Below are 16,998 nucleotides of genomic sequence, written 5' to 3'. Positions count from 1 at the left end.
CAACATTTACTTCACATGAAAAGGAATTAAAGACTTAATTAGAATCAGAAAATCCCAGGTTAGAAGGCCCCTCAGAAGATCATCTGACCCAGTTTTTTGTGGAAAAAGGGAGCCTGTATGAGATCATCCAGCACCCTGTCCAGTCACGTCTTGGAAACCTCCAGTCATGGGGACTCTACCCATCCCTGAGGAAGGTTGTTCCAGTGAATGATTGTTCTTACTGAAAAAAAGTTCTTTCTTACGTTGAGATGAATGTCCTTAAGCACATAAGTTTATGTTCTCCTTCCAAACTATTATGGAACTATTAAACCCAGCTTTGAAACCAATCTAGATCTTTCCCATGCACCAGAGCTACAAGGCCATTCCTCATAGAGGCCTGTTTATTTTATTCTTAAAATTGCCAGTGATAGCTCTATTCTAATCTCTTTACAGTCCACTGTCCCCATATTTTGAACATTTTCAGTAGTACTGAAACCAAGTGTTCTGAGCTTAATATAAATCCATGTCATCATTGTTTATTCTACCAAAAGCTTTCAAAAAACTCAAGTCACCCAAACTCCAAACAGTTTTAGGCCCAAAGAAACTTACCAGGAAATGTTCCCTCTTAGTCTTATAGCTTTATCTTTTCCAGAAAAAATGGCAGTTTCTCCCAAATGGTCAATTTTGCATTCCTAGGGTTTGCAGTGTACAAAGGGTCTAGTTCAGAAAAAGTGCCCAACTCACAGCTTGTTTCATAAGAAGAAACTGCTCTGATACTCCCAGACAATCTCCATCTTTTCTATGACATAACAAACATCTTTCAGTTCTTCTACAGTATGTTAAAAATTACATCTTCCCTTCTCCCACAAGAAGATAGGGAAAGGGAACATGATTGTGGCCAAAGGTAAAAGCTCATGCTCCCACAACTCTAAAACTATGCAGCACCGTAAGTGTGCCAACAGAAGCAGATAGAATATGGAATTAAACACATTTCATAATTTATATAAATCACATTCACTATTGCTGCCCATTGTGCTACACTTATGTTAAGACAGTGCAGAAAAGTACAGGAAACCCTCAAACTTCTTAAGAGTCCCTTGATATTACATGAACTTGAGCTCTCTGGTGCCATGGCAGATTGAACCTATCTCAACCAGGTTCCAGTGGTCCTTCCTCCCTTGTCAGCCCCAGCTATGTGTTTCCTTTTTCTGTGTTATCCCCAGCCTGTGAGATCACACGCTGAGTAAGGCAGAAATCTAAAGCAAATGACAATTAAGCTAGCCAAAAAAACAAGCAGTCTGTAGCCAAAGCAGCCCCCTGAACTGTCTTACCACATGATCACTGGTGCAAGGAAGAAGGCAAGGACAACATATGGTGGGGAGAGCAAAGAGGAAGCTGGGATCATGCAGCTGCCCAGATATAACCTGTTTTAATTTGTCACGGAATGGTATCTGTTAGTGTTTGTAATCTAAAGAGCACAACTCAATGAATAAAAAATTTCTAGAGCTTTACTATCTACTCATTTATTTGTCACCCTGCAACAATGTAACTTTTTAGTTTTTCTGTTTTGGTTGTATCTAATTAGGAGAAAGTGTAATCCTGGGCAAATGTACATGAACTCCTCAGTGAACAACAGCTGCACGTGTGATCTAGTTACTGGATCCTGCCCTATGACAATGAATTCCTATTATTCTCCAATTTCATTGCTAATACTCAAAAGTGATTAGTTGAGTTAGATGATATTTTTTCCTTAAATCACACTGTGACACAGACAGACTCCTCTTTTCTTACCCGCCTCAGCCACCATTGACAAAAGATAAAATATCCCTTGCAAGTATATGAAAGATGCTTAATGAAAAAGGTGTATTGGGGTAAAAAAGAAATAGTAAAGGAAGCAAGCAATGAAAATTGAAGAAGGAAAATCCATTGGAATGTCTTAAAAATCATGAACACTGTCAGCTAAAATAAGATTGCAATTAGTAAGAGATTTAGATTCTGTACACATGAGAAATAATACAACCTGCTAATTGGAGACAGTGCTATTGAAACGTTACTGATGAACAAAGACTGGTACATAATTATGTGTAAGGAGGGGGAGGGTTACAAGCAATGTCTCCATCCAGTAGACTGAGCCACAGCTGAGAAAAGGCTAAAACAATAACCATGAAAACAAGCATTAATAAGCTACTGTCACAGTATGAAGAGGATAAAGAAGAACGTTTGTTTACACAATGAGCCAAATTCTGTCTAAAGACAGACCTACCTTTCACAAGAGTCATATACAGATATGCATAGTATGGATATACATATGTCCTACAAAAATAACATCACAGTTTATAGTCTGTCTAGTAATAATTTTGACAACATGAGCTGGGAGAACTTACATGTGGTTAATTTTTTTTAATTACTAATACACTTTTTAAAATTTTAATTGTGACTATAGGAAACAAATGCTCAGCTCTGGCTTCTGGTGCCTGTGTTGCCACTAACAATCACTGGTTGTCTCCAAGAGACAGAAGGAGCAAGAAACCTCACGTAACAGTCATGTTGTAAAAATAAATTAATTAATACTGTATTTGCAGAGCACTCAGATACCACAGTGAGAAACAGCATGGAAAAGCCTATGAGGAAATTAATCATTCTGCATTCAGTGCAGGATCTGGCAGATGTGCAATGAAGAAAGCCTAGAGACACATATTAAATATGAAGATAAAAAAAGATTCTAGCCATTACCAGCAGAAATAATATCCCCTGAATGAACATCAACTGCCTTAGGCATTAAATGTTTGATGCATTCTCATTCAATATAAAGGAAAACCCTCTGATTAATATGGTAAGATTACAAGGAGTACCAGCCAGGTATTTTGTGCGAAATACAAAATCTGATAATGTAATTAAAGTGTATCATAAATGTATGTTATGGGATTAGTATTTCCTAATTTTTGCATGCTTAATTTTGCAACTAAATCACTCCCACAGTCCAGCAATTATTAGCAAATGTACATGACCTCAGCACTCAGAGAATCCTGCCGCCACAGCTCTAGGTGTGGTATGTGTTAGCACAATAAATCAATCCATGTTTCACACTGCAGCCATTGGATTCCTGTAATCAATCTCCCCTGCTTTACAGCTACCTCAAGTAAGTCAGGATAGCATAAACAGGGCAAAAAAAAGTCACTGGAGTGATGACAAACCTGCAGGTTCACAGCTAGCTCAGATGTCTACACTAGCACTGCAACTGTGAATTACTGATTTTATTTTACTCCACATCAGTGCAGTTCTGCTCCCCCATCCATGTAAGTTATGCTTCATCTTACCCCATCAGCCCACATCTGAAGTCAGATTTCAACCTTCTCCTCTATTAATCAATAGGGACAGCTGCTGGAGAGGAAGGATGTGTGGAGAGGACTCTAGGTAGGATGTACCCTTGCTTCCTACAGTTCTTCAGAAAGGGGGAGAAGAGGCAAGGGGACTTGATGCATGCCTGTCTAGAAAAAGGAAAGATGTGCTGGAATAATCTGTCTGGCAGAAACAGTCTCAACATCTATGTTGAGATGCAGCAGTACAGGAACCTACCGTGGTTCCTTGTACAAAAAAGCTGAAACACCGCATGAAAACATATGGATGACCAAGTACTGGTCTCCAAGCAATCCCATGTGTTTAAACCCATTCCACTTCATCAAGGCTACTTAAAGCAGACAGGGTGTGCTACATGAAGATTCCTTTTAAGGTTCCTGGACAATATATTAGCAGGTGCATCCGGGGCCAACAGCCAAATTATCCTTTGCCCTAGCCCTAGGAACCAGTCTGCACCACATGAGGGCACAGCTCAGGGGTTCTGATCACTCAGTCTGCTGAAAAGAAAGGCAAGACTCTTCCATCCTCTCCAAGAAATAGCAATTCTCTTTCATAATCAGCAGAACAACTTGGAGACAGTCTGACTCTTGCATACAACCTGCCTTGGAAAGAAGAGCCAAGGCTATGCCCACCTAGCAAGGTGAAGGCAGACTCAGAAAGGCAGGAAATTCCCAGAGTCCCACTGATTGCGTATGTGCTTTCTGTCCATACTACTGCCCATGGATTAGGTGCCAAGCACATTTGCTGCTTAGGATCAATCAGAGTAGTTTATCAGCTGATGAAACCCAGAGTAGTGTTTAGACTCTCCGCTGCCTAATTCAGACCAGCACCTCAAGTCTGGGTTTGGGTCTGTTCAGACAAACATTCTGGTTCTCAATCTTGAGATGCTTCACAGCTTGGCTGAGCTACTGATAACATTTATTGCTTTCTTCTCCAAGAGAGGAATGTATCTGTTGAAAAGGGGGCATGGCATATTTTAAAGACAAATCTGACCAGTTGCAGGAAAAAAAAAATTAGTTGTCTTCATGGATATATGTCCACATGATAATGCACAGCTCCCTTTCAACAATCAGTCCTGACTGATTTCTGAGGGTGCAGGTGACCAGCCCCTCACATGCAAAAAGATTAATAATTTTAGTAGATAGATCTTCCAGGACAGCATAGCAAAGATTATTGGTATTTTTTCTTTTTTTTTTAAGCTAGACTCCCACTGACCTTCTGTTTTACACAAGCAGGACATACCATGAACTGCTCATATAAGGTCTACTCATTTCAACATAAAATTAAGACAACTAAATCTGACTGAATTTAAAACTAATTTATTTCTTCTCAGGAATGCAAAACCAAGTAAAGATTTATCTACCTTTCATGGAGATAAAAACCAAACAACAAACCTAAATGAGTGAAAGAATTGCAACAGAGCTGGCAATCACCTTGCCATAACCAAGACATTCTAATAAAAATATCAGAGTTTGTTGAAATTAGCAGACCAAAACATGGAATAAGAAAAAAAAAATCCTAGTGAGAAATTCTAGAAGTTGCAGTATTGATGTTTGAGACAGGCCAACAGTACACAATGATATATATAATTCCAGGGTTCAAAGATGATGAAAACAAAACTCACAAGAATTACTAGCAACTTTCTCCAATCCTTTGTAGCTCAGAGCACAAATATATTGATCAATTCATTTGAATACTGTAAGATTTCCTGTCTCAGAAATCTGAAAAAGGCATAAAGGACACTGAAGCTAGCAAAATTGTAAAAGCCTCTGCTCTGTTGTTTGGTCTTTTTTCAAAAAGCTCACAGGTTGGATTAATTCCCACATAAACTGAAGGATGTGTTAAACATTTCTCCCCCTTTTATAGCTAAAAATTTCTCCTCATCTTTTTTTGAAAGAGGGTAATTTTTGGTATTGGGTATTTTTAATTGATAGTTAAAATATCTATTGCCAGTACACCGATATAAATGTACAGGCCCACCTCTCCCATTCTCTGACTCACAGGAATTGGGATATTAGAATCACAGGGAAAAGAAACAACTTTTTCAAAGATAATTTCACTGACATTGATGTTAAAATACCTGTTTCTTTTTCAACAGATCAGAAAAAGATACTTCACATATATCTGACAAAGTATTTGGTATATTCTTACTGGTTATCAGAGGATCGATACCTCTTTTGGTTATGTAGCAGAAATAATCAAATCCCTGAAACAGGCAGTGTCATGAAATGATGAGGGTCTATAGTTATTAATTTTTAAATTAAATTTAAGTTTATTAAATTTAAATAACATGTTATTCTTGATTTAAAAGCCAATCTCCCTCAGGGATAAGGACTTCCATCAGCAATATTCTTTTACTTGTGCAGTGAGGAGGTTATAAGGAATTCCTTATTTTTGTTGGAAGAGGGTGCTCTTTATTCATTACCATGAACAGTCATGCTATGTTAAGGTGCTACTACCCATAACAAGTCCTTTGCTTAATTAATTTTTTTGATTTCTCTTTGTAATCCAAATAGGCATCTGTGTCAAAAATGATCACCATCAAAATATATAGGTTCTTTTTGCTCTTTGAAATGGGTATCCTACCCTTAAAATCATGCTTTTATCAGATTATACAGATAACTAACAGGAGAAATGTGTATGAGATTGCTAAAACTCCTAAGAGAGACAAATTTCTTTCAGCAATTCTTAAAATCTCTTCACTAGCTTCCACATAGTTTTATATAAAACAAGTTTATTCATGTAGTGCCAATGCACAATCCCTCTTTGGATAGGGATTTTTGCACCTCAAAGTAACAATTAGGAAAGCAGAGACCAAAGAAATACACATAGCACAGAAAACCTTGTCAGCTCGCTAAGTCTGACCAATGGTCCAGTGCATCAGAATCATCAGTACCATACACATTGTTTTATAAATTTACTTTGCTGTTGCTCAAGAGGAAAAATATCTTGTCCCACAAATTATTACCCCAGACTCTCAGGTTATGTTGCCTACTATTAAAATGGCTACAGGGAATTTAAACACCTATCTAATCATGTATTGCCTTTTTATTTGCTTGCAAACTGCAAACATCAACTACAGTAACAGTTTCAGATTATTGACACCTACGAACCCGAGAAAGCTAAAGGTTTATAGGGTAATAGTTCAATACCAGTAGTGGGCATTTTATGTATCATCCGAGTCTGCATTTTAAATAACAGGAACATCACGCAGCAGTCAATGGCAGGACAACAGAAAGACCTTGGTCTTACCCTTTGTTTTCAAGTCGTTTAATACCTTTGATTCCATGGGCAGTTTATCGCTCACTAGTTTTATCTCAATATTTCGGGACGCCAGATCAAGCAATTTTTCAAAAAGACGCTGACCCTGGGAAGAACATTAAAGGAAAGGAGAAGCTTTAAGACACAGAATTGATCAAACTGCATATCAACAAATTAAAGAGGCACGTTAAAACAAAAGCATTATAAACAACAGCTGTGTAACTATGTTCCTAGATATGATTAAACCTACCCTAAAGGTTAGCAACTCAAATTCGTTTTCTTGGAGAAATACTGTTCCAAAGGCCAAAAAGGTTGCTTCCTTTTCCCAGATTGTGCAATACTGACAAGGTGACAGGTGTCAGGCAGAAAATGAAGTGTCCAGGGGTTTTATGCTGCATGCGCACTTTTTGACATTAACTTTCTTCTAAATAATCACAGCCTCTTGACTTAGGATTAAAAGTTCAAGGAAAAGAGTTTATTACATTTTTTTTCTGTATTGAGTGATATTTTTGCAAGTGGTTCTAACCAGAGTACAACACATTTCCAAGTAGCTGCATGCTCATCTTTAGATGAGTTACACCATGAAGGAAAACTATGATTTTTAGGTATTTTACATGCATTTACTATTTATACTAAATAAAATTTTACTATTTAAATCCTATTTCTAACACAGAACAAGAAAGGGAATGTCATACTGAGGTGGATACATGTCAAAACAGAAATCAAGACATTTGTTTCACATGAAAAATAAAATTTTAAATTGCCACATTTTTCCATATCCAAGAAACTAACAAGAAGCAAAACTTCTGATTGCATTGTAAATGTTTAAATTTTAGGTTCAGTATTTTAAATTAAATTTAAAAAGTTAAGTTAGTAACATCCAACTAGACCACATAAAGAATAGACTCTCCAGTGTATTACTCCTGTGTTGTTACTACAATTACAGACAAAGTTCATTTCCTTGCTGCTATTCTAACTTGCTACTTCAGACACCACTTTCAATTAGCACTCCAATACACAAAGACTTTGGGCTTATGCACCTGACAAAATGCCTGCCCTACCTACACAGTTCACTTTAGATTCAATGTAATGCTTGTCCCAAGGTAAAGCTAAAACAAAAAAAGCAACAGCTATACATCAACTTTCAAACAAACAGGCAGAAGATAAAGCTCTTCACAGAACTGTTACATAATTCTCTGTAATAACTGTTACTCTGAGAATCTTAAAAGAATCTTTCAATTCAACAAAAATGACCAAACCAAGAACAGTTTGGGATGATATAATATGATGTAGCATGGACCAACAAAACCTCAGACAAAAGCCCTCCCCACAGATTGAAAACCCATAAGCAGCAGACAGTGGAAAGCCAACCTTTGCCCTGAAATTGACTGCACAGATTGATACTTTGGGCCTGCTGGGCCTTAAGCATTACATAGCCACAGAAAGTAGTGCTCCCCTGTCTACAGTACAGACCTATCTTTTAATAGTCATTTATTTTGAATATATGTGGCAAAATAAGAATACCCATCCTCCTAAAATATAGCTTCCTCAAAATTACCCATCAGCCAGAAGCTGCAATAGAAACAGAACTACTGTTTGGTTGATTTTTGTAATGTATGCCTGCTTGCTCACTCAAATCCATGGTATAGCTCCCTGCTCGTCCCAAGGCTCTCAAGAACTTAGCAGTGAACACAATACTGCCATAATGAAAGCACTGAAGAATAGCTAACAGAACAGGAAAACAAAAACATTCTTTGCATGAAGTTCCAAATGCTTCTCATGCTCAGATTCAGCATTTCTCAAGGTGACTAGGTGGTTCCATATGCAAGAAATGCCGTCCATGATTTTAACTCACACACCCAAGAGCCCTGAGTTGCTGTCTAAGTCAAGAAGCGGCTTTCCCTCACATACCTCATCAAGCTAAGAAAAATCCTTAATTCTTATACCAGAGATTGTGCTGGATCTTTTAAAGAAGAAGAGCAGATGTTACAGAGAATGTAAAAACTAATGAGATAAGAGTGGGGAGGAGATGGATGCTGCATATGGAGTTGTGCAGCTGCTCCAGCACAGTTCTGGGGCAGCGGAGGCGCACTGACCAATCTTCCTGGGCGCCCTGCTCCCTCCCAGAGGGTTTCTCCTGCAAGTGCGACAGTCTGGCACTGTTAGGCTCTAACGAAATATGGGAACAGCAATCGCTGCCTTGCTGTCTGCTGAATTCCCAATCCTTGCTTTGCCCTATCCCCCAGCTAACCCAAAGTGTCAGCTCCTGGCATGTCAGAGCTCAGCCAGCCTTTGGATGTGCTTCATATGGGTTCCCCCACTGGAAACACCAGCAGTTTTGGTTTTCATTAGCCACATCTTTGCAAAAGTGAGCGGGGAAAATTAAGGACTAAAAGGTTTGCATTATGCATAATAATTAATATACATATAAATAGAAACAGCTACTCAGAAAGGTTCTCTATGTTGATTCCATTTACTAGGTAGAAAAATAAACACTGGTTTTGTTTAGGTTATCTGTAAAAACTGATTTTGTCTAGAAGTACAGCAGAAAGCTCTAGCATACAAAAATAAATGTGGAAAATGCATTCATAAATTTGATGGAAACTTATTATCATTATCAATACAAATTAATGCGTTAGCTGTTCTGATAAAGAAATGCTTAGAAAGTTAATTTCTAAAACTGATAAAATGAATTGCTTCAGGGGGATGGTTCCTAATTTTATTTCCCTATGGTAGTTATTTTTGGATATTACTGTCACTTCTACCTGCAGGAGATTTACATATGATTTATAAAAGCTTTGATAAACAAGCCTGGACTTTCTGTATTAACTGTAGTTTGGACAAAAAAGAACCTGGCAGCACCTCCTGAGTTTTCCTTGATATTAGTACTCCCTGATGTAACCAACATAAGCATAGCTGTCTCCTACAGGCCATGCTGCTGAACAGCCCATCCTATGGGTTAATAGATCGCTTGGAGTGCAGCCCTGCATTCCAATGAAACCATCTTCTCTGAAAATGCATCTGTTTTCCCATCAGGGACACCACAGACTATTCATTTACAGTTTGTTTTTTTTCAATTATGTTTATAAATGGTAAAACCTCAAATTGATTCAATATTTAAAGTATCTCTAAGTAGTGATGGTTAAAACTAGGAGTGCACTCACCACAAATATCTGTGTTTATACAGGTACACAAAAACCACCACCCGTGACAGAATTGGAAAGAATTCCCTTTGTCTCACCTGTCACTGCATCATCCCTCAGCAGGCATTCATACCCTCACCGAGGCTTCAGCTAGACACACCAAACTATGAAAAATTCACAACTTGCTTTTAAAAGCAAGTAAATAGGGTTACTAGAAATTCTTCCTTCACTGCTGAAGAACCTAGACTTCTTCTCCATTAATATTAATTTGGAACTCCGTTTCTACACTTTCTGACATGTTTACTTGTAATTTTACTGGTTCGTTCTATGAAAAGGAAAAAAGATGGGATGGAAGGTCTGAAATGTTTTGTTACTGCTGTCAGAACATTTGAAATGCTTCTGTTGAATACAAACCCTTATGCTGTCATTCAGACCACACTCCTTTTGTGAGACAATACCAGGCTGCTGCGCGGCTACGTGACAGTGATCAGAAGCATTTCTATATACCCAGCTTGTGAGGACTGACAAATAGGAGCAGCCAAGTGCTATGAAACTGTGGCTACCTTATACCAATATCTGCATTTTAACAAACAATACCATCAGAAATCTGCTTATCCTGATAAAATTTTCTGTTACACTTTTCGCTGGCCTGTTTGGAAAAAACTTACCAAAAGTGACAAATATGAATGTAAAAAGTATTTATCACATGAAAAAATGTACTTTTGCATGGTAGCTTTAAACTATCACGAATCTCAAACATCAGTTCCAACTCTACCTGCCACAGAAAACTGGTGAATGTAAAAAACCAAAAAAAAAGAAAGCTGTCATTACTAAAATGTCCTGAAATTTCCCCCAAAGCAACTTATTGGCAGTCTCTAGACAAGCTGATTGTAGCCTGGCTGATTTCCCTTGCCTGCTCTTGTCTCTATCAGCATAGGTTCATCATTAGAAATAACATGGGGAAATACAAACATGAAAACGCTGTATTTACTGAAGGACTCTCAAATTGTTTTATTGTATTCTTCAGTAACACAGATTCCTACAGTTCAGAAAATGCTTATCTTTTTAATCCCACAGAAAAAACCTGGTTATTTCACAGACTTTTCTTCTGTTTTTTTTAGATGTAATTCTACTATTTTTTCCCCCAAGTTTTCCTATAATCAAGCCTCTGGGTATATTTCTAAAACATCACTAAAAACCCTAGCATGCTGGCAGAAACCAATAGAGCAAATAAACCAAGAAATCCTAACTTTTACTGCTGCTATTTAATACAGAACTTCAGAAACTTAAATGCTTTCCTCAATTCTTCTAACCAAACAACTAATGCAAAGGGAGGGAATATGCTTTCATTTTGAAAACTCCTTTCATGGAATTTATTTTCTATGCCTCAGTCAGTACCAGGGAAACACCACCACCTGAAGAGGGGAGATGTTTGTGTAAAGATGAGCTGATAGATGTCTATAGCTCATCCTATCCAATTTCTGCTGGGAGCTGCTAGGTGTGGAGATACCCTTTTCTTTTTTTATTTATTTCCATTTTTTAATAATTTTCAAGGAAGGGAACTTATGCTCTTTCACTAACATTTGCTCTACCAAACAAATCACTTAAGCTTCTTGGGCAATGCATGTGTGAGTGACTCACGACTTCTCATCAGAGATTCATTACAAATCTGGACAGCTGCCTTACATGAGACAAAGTATCAGATGGATGGGGCACCTCCCATCAAGCCATTTGGGAGATGTGCAGTACGTTGGTGAACAAAATCAGAAGAATCTATTTTTTATGTGATACTTGTGAAAATCAGATGCAGATCTACCCTTCAATCATCTTATGTTCATCCAAATATCCATCCAGGGACAGCTGTGTCATACTCATGGCAATACCAATAAGCCATGAGGCATTGATTCTGATTTGTGAAAAATAAACTGAAGTCTGTGAAGGACTTCCTGGAAATCTAAAAGGTCATTCTAAATTAAAGTTTCAAAATATAAGATGAGCCAGAGGAAATGAACTGTGAAAATTGTGAACTGGAATGATCTTGTATTCATCTCTCTCTTTTCAGTGAAAATGAATCAAAAGCCATCCTCAAAAAAATGTTTCCATTTTCCTCTAATATCTCTAAACTGGCACAGGAAGAGTCACATACATTCCACAAAAACCTCAATGCTTTTCCATGACAACTGTCCTGCTATCTTGAAAACACACATATGACAACACAAAGTCACCACAATATGTGGATTTTTTTCTGAATGATAAAAGCAGTGTAGAGAGAACTCACCATTTTGCAAAGCAAGTATTTGTTTACTTGACTGCTTTATCTGTTGAAGCACAGAAACACTGTCTCATCATGTGTCTGCCTTTAGAGAATCCAATTTAGCAAAACTCATCATCTCAGATGACTGAGTGTGGCTGCTGTGACCTGGACAGCTCAGTTGGCATTGAATGTTTATTCAGATTCTTAACAACAAAATATGGACAAGCAAGAGTCAAGGACACCAGGTAATGTACCCCCAAACAAAAATAAAGAAAAATACAGCAGGAAGTTCTGCAATTTTATATATGCAAATGTCTGTATTTATATATACACATATATATATATGTATGTCCAATATATATTTGGACAATGGACGATATGTATACATACAGATGACACATATATTTGGCATATACATGTATGTGTGTATACAAAGTTGCAGAATTTCCTGCTGTATTTTTCTTCAATATGTATATTGCCCATATGTGTGTGTACATGTATGTATGGATGCATGTAGGTATGTGACTACACAGACTTACATAGAGAATGTAGTTAAACCTTGCAACTAATTAAGAAAAAGAAATCTAGCCAACTCTGCTTTTCTCCTTCAAAAACCCATGTCTGTTAAGTGCTCTTGTGGAAAACCTTGCTTTCCAATATGCCTTGACTATTCATAAAACGAGAATTGCTAATTATAGAGCAGGATGTGGGTCCATATGGAAAATGGATATGTCCTTAGTTTCTAAAAAGCAAGAATCATTCACAGAACAACTAGAACTCATTCACTAAGCACTGTACTACCTGGGAGTTTTACATCTTACCCCCTTACCTTTCATAATGCTCCTGCTATGTTAGGAAAATTTCCCCAAACTCAAACTGTAAAGACTTGAGGGCATTGGACTTATTCTTCAAACAATTATAGTGTATATATATATAAAAATATATATATATATGGATTATAGTTATTGAAGCTCCTCTGAAATTTCACTTTCATTTCACCAAGTGGAGAAAGCAGATGTAATGATTCAAGTTTTCTCCCTTCCCTTTCTCAGACTGAGCTTTGTGTACATTCTCTGGGGCAGCAATTTGCTAAGAAACACTGCCTCTTGGCAATTTTTTAGCAATCAGACTGGCCAATAACAATACAGTGTTTTAGCATGAATAGACAAGCTTGACAGAAAGATCTATCAGCTGTTCAGCCCACACTGCTGTACAAATGAGGAAATGACTGGAATATTAATTGCCTTTAAACACAAGTAATTACTCATTTTTGTAAGACTACTAGCAGGCAGAAGAAGATAACTCAAATAGAATATTATGAAAAATGTTTCATTTTTCTGGCTTTAACTGTGCATTTGAGGACAAAAGACCAAATCCACCTCTTAGATGTCTCTTCTTCTTCTCCCTGCTGAATAGTATCTTACAGTTTTTACTTTGCAATGCGAATGTGGATTTGATGCTTAACTAGTGAAATCCCAATTTCCAGTTCACTATTTTTTGTCCTCTGTTTGGGATTTGTTAGGCTCTGCCAGTTTTGAAGCAAATGACAGGCTGAATTTTTTTCAGACAATACTTTTGAAAGATTCATGCACACATCAATTCATGCACATCCTAGAAACATCTAAGGCACCATCTCTTTGAATTCATCGCTTGAATGACAGTACATGTGTTTGAAGTTACTTAGGCAATAAATTTAAATAAAGCTTAGCTGCATAATTACATTGTGAAAAAAGTCAATATTTTGATATTCCATAAATTTATTCACAAACCATATTCCAATATTTATAAGCACTCTGAAATGAAGGGTTTGCATTACATTTTATATTCATCTGCTCACCTTATATTTTCAGTATTTTAAATGGACAGGCAGCAAACTTACTCTGAAGAAAAGTTAATGTATGCTGCTCAACTAGGCTACAGTCTATTTCAAAAGAAGCAGAATATAGTTGGTTAGAATACCAGGATTTGCCTATCATCTACCAAAAGGCATTTTTTACTGCACAGCATCAACAGAACTAGAAAGGAAAGCCAAGAGTTTATGCCATAGTATAATAGAGTTGAGTCCTTACAGTTACCTGGCTGTCATTTTAGCCCCATTTCATGTCAGCTGAGTGGCTCCTTTTGGCAAACAATCTATCTAGTGGAAAAGAGGAGATACTCTCAGCCTATCACTTCTTCGATATCTTAGTTTCTCAAGTGATGCTAAATGGAAACCTTTCCTGACCATATTTCTAAGAGGACTGCTCTCAAGAATAAAGTGTTTGTTGGCACAGCATCACTGTAATGCATGTCTGCCTTATTCACTATGATTTATGATTTTTCATTCTGTTCTTAATTGCAGAAGTCTCAAACACCGCTCTCTCCCAAGAGTAATTTTGAAAAGCTATGAATCATCTGATACTATATTGTTCTTTGTAAGTCTATCCCTCTATTTGGCTGGAAAATTAATCCACAGGCTTGCCTTTTTATTTCATCAGTAACACCAATAGAAAATAATTGCATAGATTCATGAATATTCCCAAATAGGTGGATGTGCAAAAATAGATACAATTTGACAGCTTTCTTAAGGTTACACAATGCCTTTCTTCCCTAAGATGGAAGTGCTGTGAGTATGCGTTGAACATTATCTAGTCCAAGCACACCACCACTCTCAGAAACTTTTCTATTGGCAGGAAAATCCCCATAAGAAAATGAATTTTTAGACTACCCAAACAAATAGTTCTGCTATAGGGAAGGGTTTTAGTTCTGTAAAATTAATAGTTTGACAATAAGAACAGACTGTTAAGGTCCCACTCTTTCGTTAGGCTAGAACATACCTGGCATGCTGATGGATGGCTGTGATTGAGGTCCCACTGGGAAGATACTATGTCAACAGACTTTTCAGCCATATTAAGCAAATTCATCCAGCCTTGGAAAAGAGACAAATGGGATGGTGCACTGTCTGAATAGTTGATCCCTTCAGGAATATTTTCCACAAGAGCAACCCTGAGAATAGATAAGGAAAAAATAACCACTTAACAAAAGCACTTTTCTTTATTAGAAGGTTCCAAATTGTAAAGAATGTCATGTTTTGGGCCTGGGGTTCAACATCTGCTCCCAGAGGCTCTCAGCAGTTTGCCACCCTGCAACTCTCTCTGAAGCATGACTGTCATGCTCCACACTTCCCAGAACAATGAAGTGCAGAAATGACCTACTGCTAGCGCAGCAAAGCCAATCAAGCTTTTGAAGCTCTGCAAAATTAGCTTACACAGGGAAAATGTTATTTTTTACAACACAGTAAGTGGGAATCAGTGCTTAAGGTGAGGATGGGAAGAATGAAACAATCTCCTCTTGCTTTGCCATTCTCATCTCTGAATATATTTTCTTTTCTCTAAGGAATGTGGCAAGATGTACACTCCCTGGCATTCTCTTAGGTCTGCTTTTACAACTGATATTTTATTACATCGCAGTCCCTACATACAAATTCTCCCTTTCCAACTGCTCTAAGCTACCCAATTTTTCTGCTTTTGTTTACCTGTGTAAGGCTCTAACTGGGATCCAGTGGTTAAAAAAAGAATTATGACCTTTTAGTTTCCTGCTTTTTTTGGAAAGCTCTTTGATCTTACTGCCTAGAGTATTCAAAACATTTTCAAATTAGACTACAGAAATTCATACGGATACAATCACATCCAGGAAGCCAAACGAGCATTGTAGTAAACTGTCAGCTCAAAATATGCTCCTCTGCTTCAGGGAAATGATGTGTTTCATTCAGCACACCACCTCACTGCTAGATTTCCTTAAATTCCAGCAGGTAAAGCCTCTCTCTACACTCAATAGAGGAATTTCAAAATGAAGTTAAGTCAAACAAGTTCTTCAATCCTGTCTTTAGGTAAATTTTCAAATAAATGCTCCCAACATCTGCCACTTTTACTGTGAATGATGCAAACCAGATGTAGGAAAGGTGTAGTAGGAACTTGGAGAATACAAGTACCTCAAGCATTTCTACACTGTTTTTGTACTTATCAATAGTGTTAATTATCAACTCCAGTAATATGAATATAATTTGTAAACTTTAAGTAAATCATTATTACAGAATTCCAGAGTAAAAGAGAATTGTACATATTTTGACTCTTGGAAAAAAACGCTAGTGCAGTATTTTCTAGTTCATCCTAGAAGGTTCACATGGAAACTTTTACAGGTATTTCAGAATATCAAGCACGTTTGTGAAGTGAATCCATTAAAAGATTGAAAACTGGTACTTGTAAACAATGTTAGGAAAACCCAGCAAGAACTGTGATAAAATCAACCCATGGTCATTACCACACTCTCAATCTCCCGGCCTGGCAAAAAATCCCACCACCCAAACCAGAACAGGCACAGCTCCTCCTGTATGTTCTCTTAGTCCCCAAAATCTGTCAAACAACACAGGTATCACTAAGCTGCAATTACCAATGACACTTTTCACATCTTACTTTGAACACACTATTCTATTTATTACCATTAAACTTAGCTACGTTGCAGTAATGGAGTTGTAAATCAGCAAATAAACTGTAGAATGTTAAAAACGCAACTAGATTGTTTTTATGCCATAAAGTATATTTCATTCTAAAACATTCTACCTACCTTGTTTACAAACTTTCTGAAATAACTAGTGCTCTAAAAATTGAGTGCCCTTTTAAAAACATTTAGAAATAAACGATTTTACTCTAACACTCAGGGGCTTAGGCTTACTTTTGCCAATAATTCTGTTACAGAATTTCATAAAACTGTGGTTAGATCCCTTGAACGCCTGGCTTGTTCTTTTTCTATAGTTAGAATTACTAATCATATTGCAGCTCTTAACATGCCCAAGTTTCCAGAACTGTTTTATGGAGAGTTGTAGGATGGCCACCTTCAAAGAGCAAGAAATTGAAGCTGAGAAGATAAAGTGATCTCTACGAGGACATATAACCCCCCTCAGTAATCCAGTTGCAAAGGTGAGAAATGAATGCACCTCTTTCTGGAATCTTCCATGCCCATCTCAAT

General features: G+C 37.3%; 1 protein-coding gene across 4 annotated transcripts in view; it reads right to left on the bottom strand.

Moving 5' to 3' along the window:
- PLD5 (phospholipase D family member 5) overlaps positions 1–16,998 on the bottom strand; it is a 176,199-nt gene that overhangs the window by 50,391 nt on the left and 108,810 nt on the right. For 3 of the 4 annotated variants that reach the window (XM_008640016.2, XM_008640008.2, XM_017740352.1), the window contains exons 3-4: positions 14,811–14,979; positions 6,589–6,703 (exon numbers count right to left, since the gene is read on the bottom strand). In XM_008640016.2, coding sequence (XP_008638238.1) covers positions 6,589–6,703; positions 14,811–14,979 — 284 coding nt within the window. Of the gene's footprint in view, positions 1–6,588; positions 6,704–14,810; positions 14,980–16,998 lie in introns of those variants that run through there. The other variant, XM_017740371.1, reaches the window with a different exon arrangement.

This window comes from Corvus brachyrhynchos, unplaced genomic scaffold (genome assembly GCF_000691975.1).
Source record: "Corvus brachyrhynchos isolate BGI_N302 unplaced genomic scaffold, ASM69197v1 scaffold31, whole genome shotgun sequence".
In the NCBI taxonomy this organism is placed as follows: Eukaryota; Metazoa; Chordata; class Aves; order Passeriformes; family Corvidae; genus Corvus; species Corvus brachyrhynchos.
The sequence above is the reverse complement of the archived record's forward strand: the minus strand, read 5'-3'. Positions and strand labels throughout refer to the sequence as shown.